At 44.4% G+C, this 22854-nt stretch overlaps 1 protein-coding gene and 1 pseudogene across 1 annotated transcript; one reads left to right on the forward strand and one right to left on the reverse strand.

Moving 5' to 3' along the window:
- The first annotated feature begins 125 nt into the window (after positions 1 to 125).
- On the forward strand, positions 126 to 18861 carry LOC136494260 (UDP-glucosyltransferase UGT13248-like). Its single transcript, XM_066490434.1, has 4 exons — positions 126 to 839; positions 16682 to 17736; positions 17856 to 18249; positions 18371 to 18861. Exons 2-4 carry the CDS (start codon positions 17035 to 17037, stop codon positions 18616 to 18618), a joined length of 1344 nt encoding a protein of 447 aa, XP_066346531.1. The 5' UTR covers positions 126 to 839; positions 16682 to 17034; the 3' UTR covers positions 18619 to 18861.
- Positions 2744 to 16334, reverse strand: LOC136463680 (uncharacterized; annotated as a pseudogene).
- Positions 18862 to 22854: the final 3993 nt, after the last annotated feature.

Here is a 22854-nt window from a genome sequence, read left to right on the forward strand (position 1 = left end):
ATAATATTTACCAAATAAGATGAAAGCGCTACTATTCATTGGGTTGCAATTTTTTACAATCTAAACATGACCTATTTATATATTTACTGTCATTACGATGTGAGTGGTATAAAAAATACCATATTAATAATTTATATATTAGTGACACAGTATAATATGTCATCTATAATAATGATAAATATGTAAATGCCACGCTACGATGGAGCAGTGACAAGTTTTGAGGAAGGTTCCTGACATCCAATGGCACGACGAGTTTGCTTTGAACATTCTTTGACTGCAATTCTAGGATAACGATAGCGCGAGAGCCACTTGCCACCGTAAAAGAAAGTTTTATTGAGAATTCCGTTCCCAAGATAGACTTGTAGCTTAGCTAAGAAGATAGAGTCAAAATGACTCATAAATCGGTCTGTTCGTTGGTTGGTTTTCTAGGCTGATAAGTATGGCTGATGCTGATTTGTCGTGAAAGAAAAACACTGTTGACTGGCTGATAAGCCCTAGCTGAAATCAACAAGCGAATAGGCTTAATATATGCTCATCAGAACAGGATAGCTACAATAGCTGTCCAAGCAGACATAGGTGATTTCTCTGTCCGAGGCGCCGGGCCAAAAGAGATGGGAGAGAGATGAAGAGAAGTGCAGTTAATGGAACGGTCTTGAGGAGAAAATCGGCGTGTTCGTTTCGGCTGAATTGACTTATAAGTCATGGCTGAAAGTACTGTTGCCTGGTTTGGTGTGAGAGAAAAATACTGTTTAAGCCGTGGATTATAAGCCAGATACGAGCGAATAAGCCGAAACGAACAGGCTGAATATCTGTTGGACCATTGATGAAGGTTCTATTAGGCCAGTCTCAATGCTTAGTTTTACTACACGATTTCCAAAACGCCACATCAACTTGAGCGGAATGAAACAATGAATGAAACTAGCCTTCACAATGCAGCATTTCATTTTATCAATTCCAAAACTAAGTAAAGCATTTAATTGTTGTACAATGATGGGATCATATGCATCGATTGATTATGTAGCCATCCACATACAGAAGTACGATAAAATGGAACTACATACGATTGTTCAGAGTTCAGGTAGCCTTCAGCATTTGCATAGAGCTGTTCAGCATTCATGGGAACTAAGATAGTAAACTAAGATAGATAAAAAATAGTTCAGATAGCCTAGAGCCTTGCACACGGCCTCTCACTGGTTCTTCTCACAAGACAGATAATCTTTAGTAGTGTAGGATCAGATAGCCTTCAGTAGTGCAGTATCAGATAGCCTTCAGCCTTTAGCCTTGCTTTCAGATAACCTTCAGCCTTGCTTTCATCCTGCAGAAACAAAAAAACAGTTCAGTTAATACAGATCAGTGCAGTTAATTCTTAAGATAGATAACTAACTACAGTAGATAACCAATAATGCAAAAGATAGTCACAAGTACCAGATATATGTGCACGACCACCAAACTTATTCCAAATATGTTCCACCAAATCATTCTTAAGTCGGCGATGAGCCGATTGATCTCGAATAGAAGTATCTTTTTCTAAAACTCTCTCTAACGGAACATTCTGATCAGGAGAGAATTTCGGTTCTTGAACGGTTGATGAACTAGGAGGCACATTTAGATCTGGATTTTCTTCAATAATGTCCTTTTCCTTCTCATCTTCAACTATCATATTGTGAAGTACGATGCAAGCTAGCACAACATCATGGAGTACACCTCGGTCATATAGACGAGCTGGTCATTTTAAGATGCAAAATCGACGCTGCAATACACCAAAGGCTCTCTCGATATCCTTTCTTGCCCCTTCTTGTTCCTGTGCATACAACTTCTCCTTCTCAGTGATAGGGAGTCGTATTGACTTAATGAATACTGCCCATTCAGGGTATATTTCATCAGCAAGAAAATAGCCAGTGTTGTATTGATTCCCATTTACCATGTACTGAACTCTAGGAGCTTGTCCTTTTAGCTCATTGATAAATACAGTAGATTGGTTCAAAACATTAATATCATTGTTAGAACCCGCTACTCCAAAGAATGCATGCCAAATCCAAAGATCACGTGATGCCATAGCCTCAAGAATCAGCGTCGGCACTTTCTGATCACCACGAGTGAACTGACCCTTTCATGCATTTGGGCATCTTTCCCATTGCCAATGCATGCAGTCAATGCTGTCGAACATACCAGGAAAACCTCGTCTTTCACCAAGTTTGAGTAGACGTTCAGTATCTTCCATAGTGGGGCGCCTCAAATATCTCTCACCAAATACATCTCTAACCCATTTGACAAAATTCTTCATCGTCTCCATTGGGGTAGTCTCTCCTATCTTCAAGTATTCATCTAGTTCATCTGTAGAACTGCCAGCAGCCAATTGGCAAATAGCTGCAGTACACTTCTGTAGTGGACTGAGCCCTTGTCGATTAACAACATCAACCCTTTGAGTAAAGTAATCGGACCATTGCCATGCGTGCACTAGATGTGAAACTGCCAGTCAAGTGCAGCATTCACACATATATAGGGCTACGGGAGTACACATATAAAGGGCTGCATTCACACATATATAGTGCAGCATTAAGTCATAAAATATATAGTGCAGCATTAAGTCATAAAATAAAGTGCTGCATTCACATATATATAGTGCTACATTCACTGGCTATATAGTGCAGCATTAAGTCTTAAAATAAAGTGCTGCATTCACACATATATAGTGCTACATTCACACAAATATATAGTGCAGCATTAAGACTGAGAACTAACCTTAGTCAGCAAATAACTTTTCCTCAAGCTTACGTAATGCCTTCTCTCGGTTAGCCTTTTGATCTCCAGACATGTGACTTGTATCTTGATTGAGCAAGGAATTGTAGACCTCAAACATCCTTGCTTCCTTTTGCTCCTTTACTGCCTTCAAATTTGCGTTTGATATCTGAATTTGTGCTTCCGTAACCTTTTCGCACTCCACCTTCCGATCTTGATGCACCTTGATAATTTTCTCAATATTGTTCCCAAGGATGACAATTCCTTCCATAACATTATCCTTCTTGTGCTTTCCACTACGCTCAGCCTTTGCTGCTTCTCTACCAATGGGATGTGACTGTTCTTCTAGAACATCAACTATCTCAGTCTTATCTTTCTCTTTTTCCTCAAACTGTGCACACCATTTGGGTTCCTCTTTTAATATCTTCCACCAATGCACCAACGAAAAACGCTTTCCAAGCCTGCTTTCATATATCTTCTGTGCCTCTTCCTCTAGCATGTCGTTGGAGTATCCGCTTGTATGCATTTGAGTTACCTTAGTCCAAGCGTCATTGAAATCAGTGATCGATGACTTCAGGTGTGACCAGTGAACCTTCAATTCGTTTATTTCCCTTCTACGCTTCCCATTCCCTTTCCTGTTAAACTCCTCAGTGATTTTCTTCCAAAATGTATCAAATTTCTTGTCATTACCCCTAACTGGGTCTTTTGAAACATTCAACCAAGCACTGGCCTACAAAATACGAAATAAAAAAATATGAACAATTCAAGTACTGTACCAAACACTGGCTGTTAACACTGGATTTTGGTCGATTCTGGAAGATGACAGGTAGACCCACATGCGGGAAGAAGGGTGTTCGGCAAACAACACAAGCGGTCGGCTAAATGCTTGTGCGGTCGGTTACTCTGGAAGGCGGTAACTCCATTCGGGAAAACAGAAGATGGTAGGCAAGACCGATCGGAAAGATGAGAGTTGTATTAATAAAGGAATCTATAAGTTTAGGGTAAGGAATCGTAAGTTTCCAAGTTTGTTTAGAAGTTCCTTTGTAAATCGTAGTCCTTTAGGACTCACATTTTGTCTAGGGTATAAATATTGACCCTCGACCATTGTAATAAGGGTACACAACCAAATCAATACAACCGGCCCCGTGCCAACTTTCGAGTCCTTTTGTCGTGTCGTCGAGTTCTTCGAGAGGAATCATCGATCCGTCGACCTCCGTAAGTTCCGACAACCTTGTTATCATGTTTAGTATCATGCGGTGGATTTAGACGTGATGCAAGTAGTCTTGTTTGTTTTCAATGGTCGTGCGGCGGATCTTTGCTTGACAATCAAGAAGTCTTCACTTATGCTTTGTTTATGAGTAAATACCGTGCGGCAGGCGTTTGCTCAATATGCTTAGTGAAAGCGAGATAGTTATCGGCTCTATATTAGATATGGCAAATCTAAATAGATTCATTAAGTTATCCAGTGTTGCATGTTTTAAACCTTTCATATATTTGTAACACACTTCTGTCCAATCTAGATTGATATTGTTCGGCCTTATCTCTTTCGTGGTTTTATTCGTGCTTCAACGATCATTGCTAAATAGATAACATGCTCATAATGGCTGAATTGCTTTAATCTACATTGTTACATGTTGCGGGTTCATGCATGTTAATCATGTTCAAGCTCTAACGAAACTAGGTGTCGTGCGGCAGATGCAGGTTTTGGTTTAGTTTAATCGTTTTTATTTGTACGTTCCTTCTTCGTGGACCCCAATTCGGCTGGATTGCCGAGCTTGGTTATGCATTAACTCATAATTAATTTCACTTGTTCAAATATGTCTTCCCATGCACATGCATTCGGCAATTAGGTCTTTACGTGCATTCACCTTACGGTTAGCCGAATGGTTTATGAACTTGTTGGCAGACAGCTCTCTATAGCCATATGTCGTTGTAAGTGGCTTCAGGGCCGTATATGTGGAACTGTCCGGTATTACCCGACATGTTCCGGTTTGACATTTAATTGTTTTATCCCTTGTTAGTTTTCAGGTCAAACTGACTGGCACGCTTCCAGATCACGAAACACCCGGGAACCTGATTGAAGCTACGCTTTTCGGCTTGCTGTGTGTGAGGCACAGTGCGTCACATTTTGTGTCAACACACTTTTTGGCACGCTCGGTGGGACAACCTGTTAGTTCAAGATGGCGTCTGAGATCAACAATGATCATGTTCTGGATGTAAGCATGGCAGAATTACCAGATAATTACAAGGATTTAGTGCTACAAGCATGTGAGCAATACCAACGGAAATGCTTGATGTCTTTTTCCAAAAACAAGAGCAATAAAGTGTTTCAAAAGCAGTCAATGCCAAGGGTTCTTCTTCCGCATCAAACTGATTACACTGAAGAGGAGGATGCTCAGAAGATGGCAGCCCTAGTTTATAAAGCTATGGGAGAAACCATGACAAACCATCACACAGCTTTCCTGAATACCTTTCGAGCAATCATGATCAGTACTTTTGGTCCAATGGTTGATAAATATTTCGAAGAAAATGTTGGACCACTCAGTGGGCCGATGCTTTTCAATGTTCCAAAGCATCAAGAGAAGCCTGTTGGAAAAGAAGTAGCATCGCCTTCAAATATAGGTGGATTGACTCACACTGAAAAGCAATCACATCCCACCTATGGTCAGGTGACATTTGGTACCACAGGAGAAGTGCCACCTTCAGCTTATAGAGTTTCTCCAGCATCAAACAGATTGCAGAAGAATATGTATGGAGATGGATATCAAGAATTTACTGATTACAGTGCTATCAATGCTGTGCCAAATCCAGGGTATAGAAGTGTTTCAGGATTGCCTTCTGGAATGCAAGTACAAGGAAATCAGGATCCAGGCATTGATGTTTTGATGCACAGGATGGCTGATATGATGCAAAATCAGTTCGGCTTGAAGCCAAAGAATCAATCCTATTCATACAAGTCTCCTTATCCAGAATGGTACAACAGAGTGGCATTGCCTCCAAGGGTGAAGCCTCCAACAAATTTGACCAAGTTTTCTGGTCAAGATGATACTAGTACCATAGAGCACGTCAGTCGGTACTTAATGCAGCTTGGAGAAGCTGCTTCAGATGAAGCTTGGAGGATTCGATATTTTCCTTTGTCTCTTACAGGACCAGCTTTCACATGGTTCATGTCTCTACCAGCTCATTCCATTGGTACGTGGGCAGAACTAGAGCAGAAGTTTCATTCATATTTCTATACGGGTACCAATGAGAAGAAGTTGGTTGATCTCATGAGTCTAAGGATGAAAACAAATGAGACACCATTGGAGTATCTTCGCAGATTTAGGGAGACCAAGAATATGTGTTATTCTCTAAATTTACCAGATGATCAACTACCTGGAATAGCTATAGCAGGAATGTTGCCGAATATCAGGGAGAAGTTGTTCGGTTTAGAGTTTGATGATCTTGGCCAACTTGCACAGCGTTTAGCAGCTATGAGTAATCAAGCCCAAGGATTCAGGAGAGATAATCGCTTTCAGAAAAACAATGCCACTAATGAGGTGTATCAAGGCTTTTTGGATGAAGCGACTGAGTATATTGATGAAGATGAAATAGCTGCAGCTGAGTTAAATTGGGCAAAGGAACCCACTCAAGTTAGTCAACGTTGGTTGAAACAACAAAAGGGAACCTATGATTTTGATGTTACTAAAGCAGACAGACTTTTTGCATTGTTGATAAAGGAAGGACGCATCAAGCTGCCAGAAGGACATCCTATGCTATGTCCTGAAGGAGTGAAAGACAAAAAGTATTGTGGTTTCCATAACACTAATTCTCACTCTATCAATGATTGCCGAGTGTTCAGGATATGAATCCAGAAAGCTATCCAAGAGGGACATTTGAGGTTTGATGGCAAGATGAAAATTGATGATCAGCCTTTTCCACAAAAGATGATTTCTTTCTCTGTGAATATGGTCTCTGCCAATGATCTCAAAGGTAAAGGCAAGGTGAAGGTGTTGACTTCTGATAGAGCAAAGGAAAGTGGTGCTGTTGACCCGGATCGGCAAGTCACTAGTAGAGAGCTGCAGCAACGAGTTCGGTTTCAGAATAGCCGAACCGAGAAAGGTCAAACTTCTAAACCCAGAGTTACATCACGTATTTTACTAAACAAGTGGCAGAGGGAACAAGAGAAGGAATACTGTAAGAAGCAATGGTTTATGGAAGAATGCCGGAGGTATGAGGAAAAAGTATACCGAAGGGAGCAAGAAGAATACATGATAGAACAGGAGCAGTCTCATTGGGGTTGTTCGTTCTTTAGGCATTGTTGGAATGAAGGCTTGAGGTTGCCTGCAAGAAATAATTGTCCGGAGTGTAGTGCTCAGTACTCCGAGTATAGGCAATCTCGAGTCAACCACCGTCCCGTCTATGAAAGACTTGGAATGAAGGTTCCTGAAGATGATCGGCGCTTAAAAATAGATGACTTTGAGAATCAGCAAAGGAAAAGAGTTGCAGGTTCAGGTTGGATGCATGATAGAGTGCATGGTGAAGAAGCTGACTTCTATAAATACGTATGGCAAAAAGGACAGTGGTGTCCTCCAGGCCTGAGGAAAAGTCAGAAAAGAAGAGTGCAACGGTTGAGGAATAGGGAGTTGGAATTGGAAGTTACCGAAACAAAGCAGATATGGCGTCCTAAAAAGAAGCCTGATGGATGTGGTCCTTCGGCTAATGCTTGCATGGCTTTCTTCCTCTCATCAGAGTTTATAGCTCCCGAAAGCCAAGATGTCCAAGAAGAGGTGTACTCTGATTTTGATGAAAGTGAATGTCAGGATTTGATGGCCCAGCTTGTATTAACACAGTAAGCTGTTTTTGACAAACCAATCAAGAATCGTCACTTGAGACCACTCTATTTAAAAGGATATGTCAATGGCAAGCCTTTGACCAAGATGTTTGTTGATGGAGGGGCTGCTATCAATATCATGCCTTATACTACCTTTAGGAAACTTGGGATGACTAATGAAGAATTGTTGAAAACTGACATGGTGCTTAGGGACTTTGCTGGCAATCCTTCCGATACCCGAGGTGCTATCCATGTCGAGCTGACTATTGGATCAAAAACTCTGATTACTACCTTTTTTGTCATTGATGGCAAGGGGGCATATAGTCTACTCTTGGGCAGAGATTGGATCCATGCTAATTGCTGCATTCCTTCAACCATGCATCAAATTCTCATTCAATGGATTGAAGATGATGTTGAAATTGTACATGCTGATGATTCGGTAAGTGTTGCTGCCACAGAGTCTACCTACTGGGAATATGAAGGCGTTGATTGTTTCTCTGGAAAAGTATGGAAAGAAGGTCCTGTAAATGTTTTCAGCGAAGGCCAACAGCCGATCCAAGCAGTCGGCTCTCATAGTAATTTTTAATGGGAAATCCTGTCGATGGCAACAAAGGAAAGTTGGGACGTGGTTTTATGTCGGCTGATAAATTGGAAGAAATTGATGTTGGTGATGATTCTAAGCCAAGGCCGATGTATATTAGTGCGAAGTTAGACCTAGAATATAAATCAAAGTTGATAAATCTGTTGAAGGAGTTTAAAGATTGTTTTGCTTGGGATTACACAGAAATGCCTGGATTGGATCGTTCCATTGTTGAGCATCGATTACCCATTAAACCTGGATTTCGTCCTTACAAACAACCTCCACGGAAGATATACAAAGAGGAGGTATTGGCCGATGTAAAGAAGGAAGTTGAAAGATTAATAGAAGCAAACTTTATTCGGCCATGCAAGTATGTAGAGTGGATTTCAAATATAGTACCGGTATACAAGAAAAATGGAAAAATGAGAGTTTGTATAGATTTCAGAAATCTTAATAAGGCAACTCCCATGGATGGTTACCCAATGCCAGTTGCCGATTTACTAGTAGATGCATCGGCAGGATATGAAGTCATTAGTTTTATGGATGGTAATGCTGGCTATAATCAAATTTTTATGGCAATAGAAGATATTTCAAAAATAGCTTTCAGATGTCCTGGTCATATTGGTTTGTTTGAATGGATAGTCATGACGTTTGGATTAAAGAATGCCGGTGCAACTTATCAAAGAGCTATGAATTATATTTTTCATGAGCTGATCGACAAGATTGTAGAAATATACATCGATGATGTAGTAGTCAAGTCTAGAAATCATGAAAGACATTTAGCCGATTTAAGAAAAACTCTAGAGTGCACAAGAAAGCATGGTTTGAAGATGAATCCAAACAAATGTGCCTTTGGAGTTTCGGCTGGTGAGTTTTTGGGATTTTTAGTTCATAAAGGGGGAATTGAAGTTGGGAAAAAGAGCATGGAAGCAATAGACAAAGTTGTGCCGCCAACTAATCTCACAGAATTACAATCATTGTTAGGCAAAATCAACTTTGTAAGAAGATTCATATCCAATCTATCAGAGAGAGTTTTACCTTTTTCTCCGTTATTAAAGCTCAAGAAGGATCAAAAATTTATATGGGGTGACGTGCAACAAAAGGCTTTTGATGAGATCAAGCAATATATGAAGGCACCACCTGTGCTGGTACCTCCACAACTTGACAAGCCTTTTAAGTTGTATGTGGCGGCCGATAGCCTAACGATAGGATCGGCCCTTATGCAAGAGTTTGAAGGAAAAGAAAGAGTCAAAGAAGTAAATATTATTCCAAAGGACGAGATTATTTATAAAAGTTCATCCTAATATAAACTACTCCTCAAATAACTTGTTGAGGATGGACTGGGGGTTTGTGATTTCAGCAAGGGCAGCGGCATGATCATCGTAGGCCTCCAGACGTTCATTAATGTCGTCGATCTCGTCCGGGCATCCTCCAACGAAGCCAACTGGCTAGGAGGAGTAGTCCTCGTTGGTTTGGGAGGTCATTGCCGCCAGCCCGAGAGAAGCGCCGAGGTGCACACCTTGGATGACGGCCTGATCAATGCGGTCGTCCACAGCATCAAGGCATGCTTCGGATGTCTCCCCCTAGGCATTCACCTTGTCGGTGATCTTGTTTGCCGCAGCCTTCAAGCGGTCATTCTCCGCGGAAAGAGCTGGACAGAAAAGAAGAAATGGGTTGGCAAGCAAAGGAAGCCAGGATGATAAAACTAAATGAGGATATCAAATCGGTGATGGCGTCGCAGAATTGCTTCCGCTGGTCCTCCCATTCGGCTTGATCGATGCCGAACTTCTTGGAGACGTCGCCTAGCTCCTCTCGGGCTTCGTCTCTTTCCTGGCGAAACTTGAGCGCCTCCTCGTGAGAGTATGGATGGTGTGCATCTGCTGGTTCTGCTGAACCCCAAGGATTGGAATGGTAAGAGCTTGAAGAGCTGGAAGACCCGGAGGAGCCGGATGATGGAGTTCCCGGTTGAGCTGCCGTCACCGGAGGAAGGAGATGGTATTGGCTAGAGCTGATGACCCTTATCCTGATGAATGAGGAAAGAAAAATCGAAATTAAGAGATGAACAAGGAAATTGCAAAGGGGGCAAAGAGCCAAATCATACCCACGACGCCGGCAGCGCGATGCTCTGCTTCCTTCAGCCTCTCCGTCGGCAGGACGCTTGCCACGGTTGCCACTGTTCGTCATTTGCTTTGATGGAGGTTAGGGTTTTCTTCTGGAATGAATCGAACGAAGGAAGTGGAGGAGACGGATGTGAGAGCGCTGAGGCGAAGATAGCGATGAAGGCTAACGGAAGGGTCTATTTATAAGCCGAAGCGAAGGATCGTGGCGAATTCCACGGGGTTGTGGGGCGAGAATCCCGAACGGCGGAGTAGGTTTTTTCCCTTTCGGTTGGGCCGTTACTGGACTAGGCCAGGCATGGTTTAAGTCGAACGTCGCTTGAATATCTCCCTGGTTTGTTGGAGCCAACATTGTTCGGTTATACCCTCACAATATTTGAATTGGATTCATTCGGCTATCAGAAGAATGGAGACAATCGGCTACATTCTAATCGAGTAATTTAAGGGAAAGGGGCCGATTGCTTTCAAATGAATAAAAATAAATGAACATAAAGCTGGTTAATCAAGGGGAAGAAGATATCACACTTAAGTTTATTACAAATCCAATGTCTACTGGTTCAGAAGATGATTAATTGCCTCTATAGCCTCAGTCCTGATTCGGCTAACATTATCTAGCACTTTTTGATCTTCATCTTCAGAACTCTGGATGCTGGATAGCTTAGTCTTGATCTGCTGATCTTCTTTGATGGTCGAAGCTATCTTTAGTGAAGCTGCTTCTATGTTCTTCGGCAAGTTAGTTATATGGGCCCTGTGAGACTGAATTTTGGCATTCAGTTCGGCTAGTTGAGCTTCTAGTCTGCTTTTTTCATCCTCCATGGCTTTCAGTTCAGGCTCCAAGGTTGCCAAGGAATTTCTCGTAGTCTGGATATAAGAGTGAAGATCTTTAATCTCTAGCTTTTTCAGAGATCTATCCTTCTGCAGAACGGTCCTCGAAGATATATTTTTGGTTGCCCTTCTCACCATAGCAAAATGGTCGTCAAGATGGGCTGCAGATTCTAGGGGAACCTTGAGAGCAGATGGGATATCTTGATCAATAAGTTCAAGGAGGTCTTTTATCTGGTCTGCATCCTGAACCAGACTGATGATATCCTTGTTTAGCAGAATGATCACCTCTTTTAGCCGGGACTGATTTTCCGGCGATAAGGATTGATGGGAAGTAATCTCTTCACCTTTCTCAATGATGTAATCCTCAATAGAGAAGGAGTAACTGGTGGTCGGTTTAGCGATGTTCTTCTAAAGAAAAGAAAAGAAAGAAGGTGTTAGCCGATTGGATAATTTTGCTAAAATATAGTGTAAAACAAAGGATTACCTGCTGAGATGATTGATCATCAGGATGGGTTATACCCTGGCTTGCTGGGGAACTTGGCTGAAGATTCAGAGGGGACAGGTTTGGAGCTTGATCAGGAGAGGTTTCCCTTGCCAGTTCATCTAAGATTTCATCTATTTTCAGTGAAGTAAATGATAATGAGCATAAGAGAGTAGATGTTATTAAAAAGAAAGAAAAGGAGAATTGGTTGAACAATGTTACCTATAGTCTCATCAGGTTTATGAGCCTTTGAACCTTCAGCTTCATGAGTCTCTAAAATTTCGCTATCATGAATTTCTTCATCTTCAGTAGGAACTTTAGGGGTTAGTTCTGCAGACGCTGAGGTATTGCCCAGTGTGGGAATTTCGACTTGTGGCTGCAATGGAAGTAGTGAATATAGAGGTAGTCAGGCTTACTGCTAAGTGAGATTATTGACCTGATAAGAAAATAAAAGATTCATGCCTTAAGGGATAATCTGGCTTTCTTGGTCCTTGGTTTTTTGGGTAAGAGAAAACTTTCAGGTGTTTTCCTTTTGCTTTTTCCTCTTGAAGATGCAGCAACTGAAGTAGCAGGAGTTCTCATGAGTGCCTTTAGAGGTGCTAAATCTAAAGTTGCAGAAGTTTTCATGAATTCCTTTAAGTTTGGAGCATCAAACCCCAGGGCAGGCTTGGGACCAGCCGAATAGTACTGGATTGCTTTGGTTGGGGGAGTAAACTCAAGATCCTGTGCATGACCAGATGTTAAAATGAGAAGTGAATTCAAGAACAAGAAATGATGGGCATAATGAAATTACCTCACTGTCAGAAGCAAAATCGGGTTGCAAGTTTTTGCATAAAGAATGAACTGATATATTGAAGATATGAGCATGCCATTCTTGCCATCAAGAAACAAAGAAGGGATGAGCAACATCTATTAGCCTAAATGGAGATGGTTCGTATATTGGCAATTCCCATCCTAATTCAAAGACCTTCTTGGCTTCCATTCCTTCTGTTATTACTTCCCTTGACTTTATGATTGTTGAGAAGAGGAATTTTGGAGGCAGTTAGCCACATCCTAATTGTCTGGCCACCATGTTTGGATAATAGAATTCATAGGTGGATTATACTAATCTCCCATGATGAAATTCGGCTGGCAAAGTGTAAGGTTTGATAAAGGAGTTGAAAATCTCTGTGGATTCTTGGCCTGAACAACCAATTTCATAGCTAAACTTGCAGGGCAAAGTCAGATCTTCATTTTCTCTGTAAGGAAACCAGAGCACATTGCCGAATCCTTTGAAAAATAGCTTGAAGAAATGACCAATGTCTATATCAATGCTTATAGATGCTGCTGCTTCCCCGTAAGTCTGACAAGCCTTAACCTTTGCTGTGCTGCCTTTAGCATAGTTAACTGAGGGGAAACTTAGGTTGAAGAGGCTCACAGGGGTTATCTGATGCATATATAGTTGGAGCCACATTTGAATTAGCCACCAGGGACCATTCACATAAGAAATTTCTCCACCTTGGCGCATCTGAAGGGTGATCTGATGCATCATATGATAAGCAGACCCTAAGAGATATTTGCCTAGTGGGATCTGAGTGCCTGCAGCTAAGTCTTCAGCCATTACCATGTGATTCAGGGTTGGTTCATTGGATTTTCCACAGAAGATGAATCTGCATAGCCACATATTCATGAAGGCTTTCAACTCTTTGTCAGAGACGGCGCCAGATGCATTCATGTAGTTCTGAATATGTCTGACCCATCCACATCCAGAGCTGACGGCTCTTTGGTTACTTTTGCTCTTGTATTTGTAGGGATATACTGGCAATGACACATTCAAGCCAGTCATCATGAATACGTCGGCTAGAGTGATGGTCATAATACCATGACCAAAGATAAAGGCATTGATGGCGTCAGACCAAAAATGAGAAGCTGCTATCAGAAGGGAGTCATTCCTGGATATCTCTGCTAAAGATAATTCCAGACAATGACTGATGTCCTGACTTTCCCAGTGGCTGCTGCTTTTTTCCAGCATTCTCCTGTACCAGTTACGCCATCCGGTGATTGGGGAAAATGGCCAATTTTTGAACGTGTTTGGCCATCGGTTTGACGAGGTAATCCCAGACTTGAAAGGAATTCTTTGGGTTTCCTTCTCAATAATTTCAGAAGCGTCAGGATTTCCCATTGGGCCGAGGAAATAGGAGTCGGGGTTGGCAGCATAGGGGATCAAAATCTGGCTCTTGTATGCTTGTGGTCTGGCTCTTTCATCAGTGATCGATGACTTCAGGTGTGACCAGTGAACCTTCAATTCGTTTATTTCCCTTCTACGCTTCCCATTCCCTTTCCTGTTAAACTCCTCAGTGATTTTCTTCCAAAATGTATCAAATTTCTTGTCATTACCCCTAACTGGGTCTTTTGAAACATTCAACCAAGCACTGGCCTACAAAATACGAAATAAAAAAATATGAACAATTCAAGTACTGTACCAAACACTGGCTGTTAACACTGGATTTTGGTCGATTCTGGAAGATGACAGGTAGACCCACATGCGGGAAGAAGGGTGTTCGGCAAACAACACAAGCGGTCGGCTAAATGCTTGTGCGGTCGGTTACTCTGGAAGGCGGTAACTCCATTCGGGAAAACAGAAGATGGCAGGCAAGACCGATCGGAAAGATGAGAGTTGTATTAATAAAGGAATCTATAAGTTTAGGGTAAGGAATCGTAAGTTTCCAAGTTTGTTTAGAAGTTCCTTTGTAAATCGTAGTCCTTTAGGACTCACATTTTGTCTAGGGTATAAATATTGACCCTCGACCATTGTAATAAGGGTACACAACCAAATCAATACAACCGGCCCCGTGCCAACTTTCGAGTCCTTTTGTCGTGTCGTCGAGTTCTTCGAGAGGAATCATCGATCCGTCGACCTCCGTAAGTTCCGACAACCTTGTTATCATGTTTAGTATCATGCGGTGGATTTAGACGTGATGCAAGTAGTCTTGTTTGTTTTCAATGGTCGTGCGGCAGATCTTTGCTTGACAATCAAGAAGTCTTCGCTTATGCTTTGTTTATGAGTAAATACCGTGCGGCAGGCGTTTGCTCAATATGCTTAGTGAAAGCGAGATAGTTATCGGCTCTATATTAGATATGGCAAATCTAAATAGATTCATTAAGTTATCCAGTGTTGCATGTTTTAAACCTTTCATATATTTGTAACACACTTCTGTCCAATCTAGATTGATATTGTTCGGCCTTATCTCTTTCGTGGTTTTATTCGTGCTTCAACGATCATTGCTAAATAGATAACATGCTCATAATGGCTGAATTGCTTTAATCTAGATTGTTACATGTTGCGGGTTCATGCATGTTAATCACGTTCAAGCTCTAACGAAACTAGGTGTTGTGCGGCAGATGCAGGTTTTGGTTTAGTTTAATCGTTTTTATTTGTACGTTCCTTCTTCGTGGACCCCAATTCGGCTGGATTGCCGAGCTTGGTTATGCATTAACTCATAATTAATTTCACTTGTTCAAACATGTCTTCCCATGCACATGCATTCGGCAATTAGGTCTTTACGTGCATTCACCTTACGGTTAGCCGAATGATTTATGAACTTGTTGGCAGACAGCTCTCTATAGCCGTATGTCGTTGTAAGTGGCTTCAGGGCCGTATATGTGGAACTGTCCGGTATTACCCGACATGTTCCGGTTTGACATTTAATTGTTTTATCTCTTGTTAGTTTTCAGGTCAAACTGACTGGCACGCGTCCGGATCACGAAACACCCGGGAACCCGATTGAAGCTACGCTTTTCGGCTTGCTATGTGTGAGGCACAGTGCGTCACATTTTGTGTCAACACTGGCCTACAAAAAGGAAAATAAAAAACTGATCAGTTACCAGCCTCGTTTCTTCGTCATGAGTCCAATATCTTTTCTTTACTGCCATATTTGCCTCACTATTCTCTCCTTCCTCAATGTCAATATTCACCATCTCGTTTGTTGAAGTGCCTTGTTTCACAGCTTGGGGTGTTACTGTTCAATAGGCACTTGGTGGTGGTGGTGGAGATATTGGGTTCACGTTCATAGTCTGACCAACAAAATAAAAATTTTCTCCTGGCATGTGTGGGTGCGGCGGATAGTGTGGTTGTTGAAGGAAATTTACAAAACCTCCAGGTGGATAGACCCGGAAGTTTTCACACAATTAAAAAACCAGAAATACTAATTGCAGGCATCAATCTATACATCTCTACACACTAAAATCAACTAATTGCAGGCATATTCATTAAAACAAAAAATACTAATTGCAGGCATCAATCTATACATCTCTACACACTGAAATCAACTAATTGCAGGTATATTCATCAAAACAAAAAATACTAATTGCAGGCATAAATCTATACATCTCTACACATCGAAATTAACTGATTACCGTGGATCTGGGGCTTGCTGGTTTCCATGTTGAGATGAAAAATTTGGGGGCATGGCTCCCCATCCTGCTCCTTGTGGTGGCCACGGCTTGGAAGAAGGCACACCAGGGAAGGAAGAAGGCACAGCAGGGGCAGATGTCGGTGCTCGACCCGGTGGCGGCTCTAGGGCGGATGGTGCTGGCGGACCCGGTGGCGGCGCTGGAGCGGACGGTGGTGGCGCAGCGGCCGGCGATACTCCTGCTACTTACAGTGGGGATGAAAGACGGCAAAGCAGGGGCCGGAGGGGCTGTCGGCGTAGGAGAGAACGTCATCTTCATTCCAAGGCGGCTGCCTCCGCGCCCTTTCCCTCCTTTGTCTCGCTGCCCGGAGCTACGGCCAACATCCATGGCGCTAAATCTAGCAGCCAGGGCGGGATGGGGAAGGAGAAGAAGGCGTGCACGGGGAAGGAGGAAGAAGAAATCGTGCGCGAGGCGGGAGGAATCGCGCGCGCGGCGGGGAATGGGGCGGGAAGGATTGGATCTTCTCGCCTGGAGCACGGGATCGGTGGGATGAAACTCTCCCCTCTCAATGTGGGTGTCGTGGGGTTACCGAGAGCTTGGAAACAGAGCTGGCAAGTGTCGTGGCCATGAAACGAACTTGTTCTCACTCCTCACCATTTCATGCAAAAAAATGTTTCCATGCTGATGTGTCACCTTAATTAATGTGTATGATATTCCATTGAGACTGGCCTTAGCATGAATCCTTGATGTGCGTAGGATTGGCAAGGTGTGATCTCTCATCGTTGGTGATTATCCGCAGGGCAGGAACATGCCTGCTCGGTTCTCGGAAGCAATGGAACGATGCCATGACCCCGTCACGTGCGCACACTATTTTTCTGCTAAAATAATGCAGGCGAATTCCAACTTGTTCTTTCTCCCTCACAACGGCGACTACGAGCTGAGCTGATGCACGTCTTCTAGCTCTCCCAGAGTCTACCTGCATTCCCAATCAAGAAGCTTGCGCGCCACTCCACTGCACCATTACTAATGCAGTCAGATCAGCGAGTGACAAGCCATGTAGCCGTTGCAACGCCACGAATACGGAGCCATGGACGACGGCGCAGCCACCACGTTCGTCCAAGGCGGCGAAGGCGACGGCTGCGGCGCGCACGTCCTGCTCCTACCGTTCCCTGGGATGCAGGGCCACGCGAACCCGATGATCCAGCTGGGCCGGCGGCTGGCCTTCCACGGCCTGCGCCCGACCCTGGTGGTCTCCCGCCACGTCCTATCCACCACCTCCACCTCCGCCTCCACGTCGTCGTGCCCGTTCCCCGTGGCCGCCATCTCGGACGGCTTCGACGCCGGCGGGATCTCGTCGTGCCCGGACGTCGCGGAGTACGTGCGGCGGATGGAGGCCGCGGGGTCGGACACGCTGGCGGGGCTCCTGGACGCCGAGACCCGCGCGGGGCGGCGCGTCCGGGTGCTGGTGTACGACTCGCACCTGCCGTGGGCGCGCCGCGTGGCGCGGGCCGCCGGCGTGGCCGCCGCCGCGTTCCTGACGCAGATGTGCGCGGTGGACCTCGTCTACGGCGAGGCGTGGGCCGGGAGCGTGGCCCTGCCGCTGGCGGACGGCGGGGAGCTGCGCCGGAGTGGGAGGCTCACCGTGGAGCTGGGCCCCGACGACGTGCCGCCGTTCGTGGCGGCGCCCCAGTGGTACCCGGCGTTCACGGAGTCCGCGCTCAGCCAGTTCGACGGGCTGGAGCTCGCCGACGACGTGCTCGTCAACTCGTTCCGTGACCTGGAGCCAAGGGTGAGTCGTGAGTGAGCACTGACTGACCACTGAGCACACCATGCCTGTTGATTTTTTTTTTCAACTCAAAGCTGGAGAAACAGAGGAAATTCAAATCTTCACGCTGATTGACCTCGCAGGAGGCAGATTACCTGGAATCGACGTGGCGCGCGAAGACCATCGGCCCGACACTGCCGTCGTTCTACCTCGACGACGGCCGTCTGCCATGCAACAAGACGTACGGCGTGGACCTCTTCTCGGGCACTGACTCTGAGGCATCGTGCATGGCGTGGCTGGACAAGCAGGAGCCCTGCTCCGTCGTGCTCGCGTCGTACGGGACCGTCGCCAAACTCGACACGGCGCAGCTAGAGGAGCTGGGCAACGGACTGTGCGATTCCGGCAAGCCTTTCGTCTGGGTGCTGAGGTCCAACGAGGCAGAGAAGCTGTCTCGGCAGTTCGGTGACAAGTGCAAGGAGAGGGGCCTCGTTGTCCCCTTCTGTCCTCAGCTTGAGGTGCTGGCACACAAGGCCACAGGTACGTACGAGATGATCCAAACTCAGCTTGTGATGTACTCCTATATTGTCAACCACGACGACGATAAGAAATTTGTTTTAGAAGAGAAGAGTGTAAACATTTTTTGCCCAAATGTATGTAGGTTGCTTCTTGACGCATTGTGGGTGGAACTCGACGATTGAATCCATCGCTAGTGGTGTTCCAATGGTGGCCATGCCGCAGTGGGCGGACCAGCCGACGACGGCCAAGTATGTGGAGAGCGCGTGGGGGATCGGAGTGCGGATGCGAAAGGGCTTGGCGAGGAGGGAGGAGGTGGCGAGGTGCATAAGGGAGGTGATGGAAGGGGAGAGGAAAGCAGAGTTCAGGCAGAATGCGGCGAAATGGATGTAGAAGGCTAAGGAGGCGATGCAGGAAGGAGGGAGCTCTGACAAGAACATTGCTGAATTCGCAGCAAAGTATTTATCAAAGTAGTTTCCCATTATGTTCTCGCGGCTGGTGGTTTTGCGGCTCTATAAATTACTCTGTTTAAGATAGCTTTTGTAACCTCACTGAAAACTGAGGCTCTGTAAATTACGTAGGGAAGACTTGATCTGTTCAGAAGAGATGGATTTGTGGCTGAAAGTGTGTTGACTCTCGTTAAGTACCACTTTATTATCTTACATTTTCTCTAATATTGCTTGAGATGAGTGTTACTAAACACTGTTATACATGTAATGAATTCCATTTACGGTTTGTATTGTATGCCATATTTAACTTTCACAAGTTTTTGTACCAAAACAAGGCATATGATTGCAAGGTGAAAATAAAGGATTTCACTAACTGGCAGACACAGATGACAGGATAAGTGTAAATAAGCCCAATAACATGTCTTAGATGGGCCAAAACCACGATGACACCGAAGCTTAATGAAAGGACGGATCAAACTTTTTTTTTTGCATGGGTTGGGCCGACTGCAGGGTACGATTTGTGACCTACCCGGCAAGCGCGAGGCGGCAATAGCAGGCAACACCCAGCCGCAGTGCAAAACTAGAGCCCAAATCAAGAAAGAGCAGATTACAGAATACATAGGTAGCGTATTCTAGTACATGTACATGAAGACATCATGAGTTCATCAATAACCACAAATGACATATTCACACTCACGCAAGCAAAAACATAAATTGTTTGGGCAATAGAACCTTGGTGTGGAAGAGGCAGGCTTCCTGGTGTCTCCAGCTACTTTGCCTATGTACCATTTCCCCACGGCCCGTTCGCTGAAAAAATAAGCCGAAACATTGTTCCAGCTGATTTGTTGTGAGAGAAAAACACTATTTTAGCTAAAAAATAAGCTGAAAAGTACGGATTATAAGACAAGCCAACAGAGTTGTACACGGTGGATAGGGAAGGGAGCTTCAGGAGGAGATTGAGGTGCCTTTGTGTTTCGGTTTCAATTTATGGATTGGAATTTGATTTGTATCATTAAAAGAATTATCCTGCTCTAATCTTGGACTGTTGATTACTGATATTTTATAACAACGTGTGTGGGACAAGATAAAAGTTAGTTAATTGGAGGGAACTTAAAAGTTTACACCACTAATTTTGGGTTAACGAGATTAAATTATGACTATATAATTTAGCTAAGTATCGACAGAAATGTTTGAGTGATCCATCATGTTTGCTGAGTAATGGAGCCCGGGTCCAACCTACCCATAGAACCATGGGAAACGCTAGCGCCCGGACGTCCGGACGGAGGACAGCGTCTGAACGCCCGCGCCGCACGTCTGCTTCACGTGGGGTCTTTGCGCCGCTCCTTGTCCCATGCCCGCTCCGTCTCAATTTTGTGCCTGCACGGTTTCCCGCGCCCGCCGCTCGTGCCCCCTCCACACCCACACGTATGCAGGCGGGCCGAGCAGCTGCAACATGTGGTTGCTACAGATGGGGTCCACTGCAACATGTGCAACACCAGATCTACTTTTGCAACATCTTGAGAAAACATTTACAACATACGTCCCAAAACAGTTGAAGCACTTGCGACATACGTACGTGTTAAAAACATATGCAATATCCAGATGAAACACTTTGCAACATAAGTGTGAAACATATGAAACACCCAGATAAAATACTTGCAACATAAGTGTGAAACATATGCAACACCCTGATAAAACACGTGCAACATCTGTCCGAAACATTTGGAACAGACGCTTGCAACATATGTGTAAGCTATTGCAACATGTGCAACATCCCGATCTACTTTTGCAACATCCACATAAAACACTTCGCAACATGCATATGAACCACTTGAAATATACACTTGCAACAGGCGCTTGCAACATCCGAGGAAGGAAGAGAGCCCGAGGTGCAGCCGGAGAAGCCCGCTTCGGGTCTGGCCACTCCGGATCTTATGATGTCGCGAGCTGAGGTCGAGGGCCACGCGGCGCCAGCGTCGACAGCGGCCACGACCTCTTGGTGGGGAACGGCGACATCGGCAGCACCTCGACGCGGCGAGGGATGAGGCGGAGTGGGCATGGCGGGGGATGGAGCACGGCGCGACGGCAGACGTGGCACGACTCGATGCGGGATGGGGACGCCGCCATGAGGCAGCTTGGGGCGGACGGACGACGCGGTGAGCCGTGGTGATGGAAGTAAGGAGTTGGGGATTTCTGTCGGCTGTTGCAGTGTAAATGGAGTAGATAGAGGAGAGAGCGAAGATGGACCTGTTGGGCCGGTTGCTGTGCTAGAGCGAGCACGAAGCAGAGCATCTGATTTTTTTTAAGATTGCGGACGTATGTTCCGTAGCATTACCGTATAACTATTGGGGTGTTTGGTTCTTTAGTCGCTCCTAAAATTTATGTTACATCGAATGTTTAGATACTAATAAGGAGCATTAAATATAGATTAATTATAAAACCAATTACAAAGATGGGGGCTAATTTGCGAGATGAATTTTTTAAGCCTAATTAATTCATCATTAGCACATGCTTACTGTAGCACCACGTTGTCAGATCATGGACTAATTAGGCTGAAAAGATCTATCTCGCAAATTAGTCGCAAGTTGTGTAATTAGTTTCGTAATTAGTCTATATTTAATACTCCATGCATATGTCCAAACATTCGATGTGACAGAAATTTTAGGAGCTCCTGTAGAAACCAAACAGACCCTATATTTGGGCTTTTCGGCTGGGCTGGGTTTATTCTCCTAGGGCCTAGTTCATGCCCCTGCTGTTCTCCATATGCGAACCACCAGACGCTTGGTACCGCCCTGTTCGCTTGGCTTATAAGTCGTACTTTTTCAGCCAACAAATAATATTTTTCTCTCACAACAAATCAACCAATAGTATTTTCAGCCATGGCTTATCAGTCAAGCGAACACGGCCGATGATCTAACCTGTCTGTTCTGGGCATAGCAGGAAACCATTTTGCATTTGTTTTTTGAATGCTGTGTATCAATTAACCAGAATTTAGTCTCTGATATCAGATATTACATGACTGCAGGGTGTTTGGGATTATGAGACTAGTGTCTCGATGGATTGCAAATAAAAAGCATGTTGTTAATAATATAGTAAGCTCTGCTACTTCGTGGATCTTGTGGAAATGTCGAAATAAATTGTGTTTTCAGGGAGCTTGTTGGACTGGAGAGCGGGAAGTGCTGATAGGGATCGGCAAGACTTTGAGGAGGTGGAGACCGATGTACAACACGGAAATTGGAGAGCAAGTGGAAGCGGTGGTAAGAGAATCTCCGGCAGCTCCCCAATAACTCATCACCAATATGATTGTATTGAATGTTGTTTTGGTTTATTGGAAAAAATGATGCAACAGATCTCCAACAACCTCTCCCAAAACAAGGGGCCCACATGGCACATCACATTTTTTTTCTTTCATTTTCCCTCTCGACATCTTCTTCTCCCCGCCCGACCCCGACCTTTTTGGTTTATTGGGAAATATGTTGTAGCAGATCGCCAACAATCTCTCCCCGCCTGACCCCGACCACCGCTAGCTTCTCAGCCGCGCCCCCGTCTAAAACTGCTTATGTGGCCCAGCTTCGCACGTGGAACGGACCTGCATACACGTAACACCTCTCTTATACTTTCGTCCTCGCTTCGTGTAAAAGGGTTAACCCGAAGGTGCTACGTTTGTTGTATATTTGAACCACCACATCTTTAAAATGTGTTTGTTGTATATTTGAAATAACTAGGCCTCGCTAGACTGAAAGTCAAGTCGTCTGTAACATGTTTAATGCCCATGCTTTTTTGAATGACCATGCTTTCGTTGCTGTCGCTACCATCGCAAGTTGCTAGGCACTTGCTTTGTCATTTCCACGTCCACAGTGATGCTGTGAAACCGTGTGATCGGTAGGTCCAGCGTGACAACAAAGGCAGTCATCATTATGGCAACTAGGCGCTGATCATGTGTGCTTTAAATTCATCTAGAACAGAGTAAAGGGCAGAGTCCACTGCATTAGTTTCTGCAGAAATAAAGACGCTGGAGTAACTTGGATCTGTAGAGAGGTCTCCAAGGAATACCGACGACATGTTGGCTTGAACTTATAAGTCGACTTATTAGTTAGAATCTACAGTATTTTTCTCTCGCAACTAAATAGCTTCAACCAGCTTATCAGTCGATTTTAATATCAGCCGAACGTGCCCTGAA

The sequence above is a fragment of the Miscanthus floridulus genome, chromosome 1, assembly GCF_019320115.1.
Source record: "Miscanthus floridulus cultivar M001 chromosome 1, ASM1932011v1, whole genome shotgun sequence".
NCBI classification, from domain to species: domain Eukaryota; kingdom Viridiplantae; phylum Streptophyta; class Magnoliopsida; order Poales; family Poaceae; genus Miscanthus; species Miscanthus floridulus.